Source organism: Sinocyclocheilus rhinocerous, unplaced genomic scaffold (assembly GCF_001515625.1).
Source record: "Sinocyclocheilus rhinocerous isolate Xijiao unplaced genomic scaffold, SAMN03320098_v1.1 scaffold1694, whole genome shotgun sequence".
Classification (NCBI taxonomy): domain Eukaryota; kingdom Metazoa; phylum Chordata; class Actinopteri; order Cypriniformes; family Cyprinidae; genus Sinocyclocheilus; species Sinocyclocheilus rhinocerous.
The window spans coordinates 917,217-923,541 of NW_015626863.1; the positions used below are offsets into that span (position 1 = coordinate 917,217).

At 35.7% G+C, this 6,325-nt stretch overlaps 2 protein-coding genes across 2 annotated transcripts in view; one reads left to right on the forward strand and one right to left on the reverse strand.

Annotated features, from left to right (window-relative positions):
- Window positions 1-490: 490 nt before the first annotated feature.
- LOC107717461 (myosin light chain kinase, smooth muscle-like) overlaps window positions 491-6,325 on the forward strand; it is a 15,187-nt gene continuing 9,352 nt past the window's right edge. The window contains exons 1-7 of the mRNA XM_016524227.1: window positions 491-697; window positions 768-915; window positions 1,127-1,283; window positions 2,050-2,361; window positions 2,615-2,711; window positions 2,787-2,990; window positions 3,424-3,641. Coding sequence (XP_016379713.1) covers window positions 642-697; window positions 768-915; window positions 1,127-1,283; window positions 2,050-2,361; window positions 2,615-2,711; window positions 2,787-2,990; window positions 3,424-3,641 — 1,192 coding nt within the window. The 5' untranslated portion in view covers window positions 491-641. The remainder of the gene's footprint in view (window positions 698-767; window positions 916-1,126; window positions 1,284-2,049; window positions 2,362-2,614; window positions 2,712-2,786; window positions 2,991-3,423; window positions 3,642-6,325) is intronic.
- LOC107717535 (uncharacterized) overlaps window positions 4,485-6,325 on the reverse strand; it is an 8,980-nt gene continuing 7,139 nt past the window's right edge. Inside the window, exons 3-5 of the mRNA XM_016524317.1 lie at window positions 5,841-5,934; window positions 5,142-5,297; window positions 4,485-4,871 (exon numbers count right to left, since the gene is read on the reverse strand). Coding sequence (XP_016379803.1) covers window positions 4,581-4,871; window positions 5,142-5,297; window positions 5,841-5,934 — 541 coding nt within the window. The 3' untranslated portion in view covers window positions 4,485-4,580. The remainder of the gene's footprint in view (window positions 4,872-5,141; window positions 5,298-5,840; window positions 5,935-6,325) is intronic.

Genomic DNA, 6,325 nt, shown 5'->3' on the forward strand with positions numbered 1-6,325 from the left:
TTGATATTTGGGTAGAATAACACATTATTTGTCACTTTCAAACAGAAACTGATGATATAAAGAACAATTCTCCTAAAAAGCCCCTGAACATAGAGAAGAGGAGAACAGGTATATCTTACAAACTACGGATACCAATATATATATATATCATTTTTTTATTTTTTATAATGAATATATATATATATATATATAATATATATTCATTATAAAAAATTAAAAATAAATCTTAATCACTAGTATCACTACTGACTTTTGAGAAGAACAAAATATATTAATGAACAATAGGGATGTATCAGTTATTATATATATATATATCACAATTAAATGTTAATGCAGGGTAGAATGTGGGTTTGGAAACGGATTTCTATAAATTACATTCAGACGTCTCATTATGTCTGTAGCCAATCACACAAGCCTTCTGTGTCTACTAGTCAATTATATGCCAGATTTCATTACCCCATTGCAAGTCACATGACTGATGAGTCCTGATGAGCCATGTCTATATGTACATGTCTTGTTCAAGTTCATGAGTTTGATGTGTGTGTTTCACGGCAGACGTCACACTCAATAACACAGCCAGCTGTAGTTCAGGGGTGTGTGATTTCTGGTTAAAGGAGTTTTTCAGTTTTGCCTTCAGTTAGATGTTAATGTTACTAAGGTTAGGTCACAATCAGTGCGTTCTTACAAGAGAAATGAGGTACTTGTAAAGATGGAGTATCTACATTGTGGTTTAAGGAACTGAACTACTTCAGTATGTGTGTCAGTAGACTCTCCTTCTGTTCTCCAGGTGCACTAGCTGAGTTTTTGGACCCCCAGCAGCAGGTTGTGGTTGGTGTTGGAGGAACAGCTCGACTGCACTGCCGTTTCAGCAGCTCTGGGCCTGTGGCTTCCTGCTGGATTCATGACCGTGAAAAGGTCTGAGCAGTTTGTGAAGAGGAACATGCATTTAATTAATGTGATTCTCCACACCTGTGGTCCCTCTGGTTGGACACCTGTGTGAACTTAAGAACTGACTTCATGAATCTACTGCAACACACTTGTTTGTTTGGAAGTCATTGAGCAGAGATCAACAGAATTGGGAAAAAAAAGCTTGTTTGATATTTTCAGTGTGCATGTTTCTCATTAGGTTGTGTTAGAAGGGCTGCGAGTGTGTGTGACGAACACCAGCAGTAGCAGCACCCTGGTTCTCTCTGATGTTCTTCCTGTAGATGTGGGAAGTTATTCTCTTTTTGTTTGTAACCGAGGAGGCACCGCTCACTGGACCATAAGCCTCCGAGTCATTGGTGAGAACTTTCTAATCTAGCTTGCTTTAGTCCTTAACCTGTTCTTTAGTGTGTAGTCAGTATATATCTGTGGTGATGGCATGACTGCCAGTAATCAGATTGCCTTTTTGTTCTCATTTGTGGTATTTTAGTATTTATATACCATTTTAATATTTATTAATATTAATTATATTTTCAGTTTTTTTTATTTGTTTTAGAAATTTGATGTCCTTTGTCATTTTTTTTCTTTTTTTTAATTCATTTTATTTCTATTTAGCTTTATTTTTTTGAATTGGCATTTTTCCATTTTCAGTTTTTAATTCTAGGTCAAGATGAAGTAATTATGTACTTGTCATTTTTAATAATTGTAAAATTTGTATTTTTTTTAAATTAGCTTTTTTAAATCTTGTTTTAGTTTTAGAAATGTGGTGTGCATTCCCTTTTTAAAAATTTCTGTTTAGCTCTACTTTTGGGTTCTTTAACAAGATTTTTTTTTTTTTTGCATTTTCAGTTTATTTTAAGTTACAGACATTGTGCTCGTTATCATATTATATATATTTTTTGTTTTTATCTTTATATTAATATCTGCATGGCTTTAATTTAGTTTTATATTAACTGGAAATATAAAGAGTAATTTTTTTACATTTTAGAAGTATGAACATTTGTCTTTTTTGTTTTTAATCAGTTTTTCATCTGTCATTTTTTCCCCTATGCTTTGAATTAACACTATTTATTTTTTTAAGTTCCCAATAACCTTGCTTCTCATTCACTTTTTGTTTCTCCCCAGATCGTCCAGACCCTCCAGCCTCGTGTCCGTTTGTGTCCCAGCTGACCCCCACGTCTCTGGTTCTGTCCTGGTCTGGGCCGTGTTTTGACGGAGGTTCTGCCATCACCGGTTACGTGGTGGAGTTTCAGAGGCTGGACCAATCTGAACCCAGTGACTGGACTGAACTCGCTAACCAGTGTCTGAACACCTCGTACCGGGTCTGCTCTGGTCTCGACCCGCAGGGACGGTATCACTTCAGAGTACGAGCCTATAACGCAGCGGGAGTCAGTGATCCCAGCGAGGAGTCAGACTGCATTAAGATGAACACTACAGGTAGACAGACGCCAACTTTTAAACCATTTAAATACATGCAAAATCCATATGCATCTGTTATTAAAAACATGAATAATATTTCTATTTTATATAAAGTTTATATATATATATAATTTTTTTTTTTAATGTGTAAAAAAAACAATCTTTTATATAGGCAGTATTAAGTATATACAGTGCAGTAAGGATGCTTGTGCTTCTTTGTGGAGTTAGTGATGCTCAAACAAGAGATTAAAGCAAGTTTAATGTGTTACAGGTGAACCACAATGGGAAGTGACCTCATATGTGGAGGTTGTGCCTGACACCACACACAAAGCCAGGGATCATTATCACGTCCATGAAAAACTAGGAGTGTGGGTATTAGTCTATTCATAAAATCAGGTCTAAAACTGATATTTATCTTAAACAGTCATCATCTACCTCCGCAGGGGGAAGTTTGGGGAGGTGTACAGGATGAGCCATAAGCAGACGGGTTGGGTGTGTGCTGGGAAATTCTACCGGGACCGTGTCTCCAGAGAGAAAACGGCAGCGCGTCAAGAAATCAAACTGATGAAAGGATTACACCACCCCAAGCTGGTGCAGTGTCTCGCAGCCTACGACACCCAGTCCGAGATCGTCATGATTCTGGAGTAGTGAGTTGAAAATCCTAGATGGATATAATCTTTTTTTTTTTAAAGTGACACACGAGATGGCTTTTTCAAATATACCGGTACATACACTATATATCTAACCATTTTAAAGTGTTCTATGGAACTGTTATGCATGAACTTCTCTTATCCATTAACATTCAATTTAATGTTAAGGGAAATATCAGATTAAGTTTTTTAAATATTTAAAAATGCATTTAATTTAATGGCTAGAATGCTCCTCATTTGATGAACGGTTTCAATTTTAGAATTTAAATGTAAAATTGAGGTGGTCTAACTAAGTTTTTACCTACCAGAAATGTTTGAAAACTTTTTTTTTTTGATAGCTAAAATGTTACTTTAAGATTTTAAATCAAAACTTGTGTACAAATGAAGCCACTGTGCATTTCTAACCCCTAATTGTTCTGCCTTATTAAAGTATTGCAGGTGGTGAGTTGTTTGAACGGATAGTAGATGAGAATTTTGAGCACACAGAACCCAACAGTGTGAACTACATGCGTCAGATCCTGGAAGGAATCCAGTATATTCATAGCAAACGCATTGTTCACCTCGACCTGAAACCAGAGAACATTGTCTGTGTGAACAGCGCTGGGACGCTCATCAAGATCATTGACTTTGGATTGGCCAGCAAACTGGGTGAGTGATTTCTTTACTTTTTTCTCCCCAGAGCGAGTCAAAACAATTGAGTCGAAGTACCAAAACAGGGTATCCGCAGGATTTTTATGCTCAAATTTAAGACTTTAAGACCTTTCTTAAGACCTGCACAAATAAATTGAATACCATATGAGCGGTATTATACCACCTGACTTTGAAATGTGCAGCGCTCATGTTTATTTAACTTTCCGTCCCCAAATTTAAAACCTCTTTGAAATTTTATATTACGACTTTCTTGTACCATTTAAGACTTTTTTCCCCGATTTCAGTTAAGGCTCAAGTCTATCAGACAAAAATGATTGTCTGGGCTGTTTTTGCAGGATTTTTATGCTCAAATTTAAGACTTTAAGACCTGCACAAATAAATTGAATACCATATGAGCGGTATTATACCACCTGACTTTGAAACGTGCAGCGCTCATGTTTATTTAACTTTCCGTCCCCAAATTTAAAACCTCTTTGAAATTTTATATTACGACTTTCTTGTACCATTTAAGACTTTTTCCCCCTGATTTCAGTTAAGGCTCAAGTCTATCAGACAAAAATGATTGTCTGGGCTGTTTTAACTGAAAGAAACTTGCACTGACAGATCTTAAAATATGTCAGTGCCATTGGTTTGTTTCAAGATGCACACCAGTAAAAAAATTAAGACGTGTTTATAAATGATACTTGAATGTCCTAATTGAACTATGGCCTAATCCTGGATTAACCTAAGTCCTGTCTGTGAAACTAGGCCTTTATGGCCTTACATTTGAAACTAAATTGAAGACTTTGGACCCACAGAAACCCTGCAAAAACATAAATAAAATTGTAAAAAAATCCCCAATTTTGTAATTCCGCATAGAAACTTTATTTCTTATTCACGTTTTAATAAATCGAGATGCACTGCAGTACATTCATCCCCGTCTGGGTTCAGTGTGTGTTATGTTGGGTTGTGGTTGGGGAAGAGCCACATGAGATGTCCCTTTGAGCATTCCCACTGAATCCGAATCAGACTCCCGGATGTTAACGTTTTAAACTCCAGAACCGGCTCTCCACACTGATGGCAGGTCCTGAACAGTCCTGTCAAACTGGATTTGTTGACCACCCATTTTCTTTCCTTCTGATCTGCTATTCCTCTTGTCAGTGAAATGGGATCAGATGCTGTATCAGACAAAGATCTCATGGCATTTAAACGTTCCTCCAATCGCAGTGCAGTCTGTGCAAGTTCATCCTACAAGACGGAAAATCAGTGAGCAGTTTGGACTCATTTGAGTGAATTGTTGATTCTAAAACTTTTTGATCTAAAGGTTTATTTAATGCTTAAATATTTTCATAGACAAATTACCGTGGTGTGCATTTCTTTGCAAAACTAACATTTTTAATAGAATTTTTTTTTTTATGAGTGAATAGTGAAGGAAAAGCAGCTAACAAGTGTCCAGCATACATTCATTCCTTAGTAGGCGTTTCCAAACTTTCCACTCAACTGTCCATTTTTACCAACCTTTCTTTTCTCCCAGAGCACTGTATGATCTTCCTCTGTAGTTGTGCTTGAAGATGAACTCTGCTCCATCATACAGTTTTGTTCCTCGTTGTAACCCATCCTGACATCTGGGTCCGATCCATCCTCTATTAGTCGTTCAGGCTGTGCTTGTTTATCCTACATGGCAGAAAATGGTGACGCATGCAAGTTTCATGCAGTTGTGGTCACCACAACTTTATTTAATATAAATTTCCAATGATGAGCAGTCAGATTTGTTGCATGTTGATCACTTTAAAATTTGTATGTGGCTCATCCAATTAGTCTGTTGATTTGTACAGTTTTCAATCAAGTGTGCATTAAAAACGGACTAGATTTACAAATCTTTTAGTTCACATTCCAATTCCAAATGTGAAAATCAAATATGATGAAGTACCATTGGTTTTGTATTTTTAAATCACAAGATTTTCCAAATATAGGCATGATTACATTTGTTGAATTTTTGCCATGCATATAAGATTTAACAGTTTGACACGAGTTAGTTAACTATAGCAAATAACCATTAAAGAGTGTGGCATAGGTTGACTGACCCAACAAACAGTCCATTGTGCTAGTGCAATATTTTATATATATATATATATATATGGCAATAAGTAAGGATACTTGAGACTTTTCCCCCAGTCATCTCAATAGCAAAGTGCCCCAATTTACCCTGTTACATACCTCAGATTTCAGTGCAGATGTTGATTTCTGGTGTTTTCCTCTCTTTCTCGGAGATTCACTGGAATTGTCTTGTGAAAGATGTTCACCACACACCCTTAATAAACGAAAATGAGAAAATATGAACTCTGAACTACGTCTTCCCGATCCACACAATATATTTCTGTAAAAAAAAATTTTTTCAATTTCTCACCTTCCCGACCCACACAATATATTTATGTAAAAAAAATGCCAATTTCTAAATGGTTACTTGTGTACGTTTTACAAGAAAACTTTTTTTTTTCTACTTATATATTTAACTTTTTTTAACTGAATTTAGTTGCTATTTTTTAGTTAATTGTGAAATGTCCTTGGTAGTTTCTTGGTGAAAACGGTTTCTATATTATTATTATTATTATTATTATTATTTTATTTTTTTCAATGCAAGATTTAAACAAAATTGCCATTTGCGAGTTTTTTTTTTTTTTTTTACGTTAGCTGGCGCCATA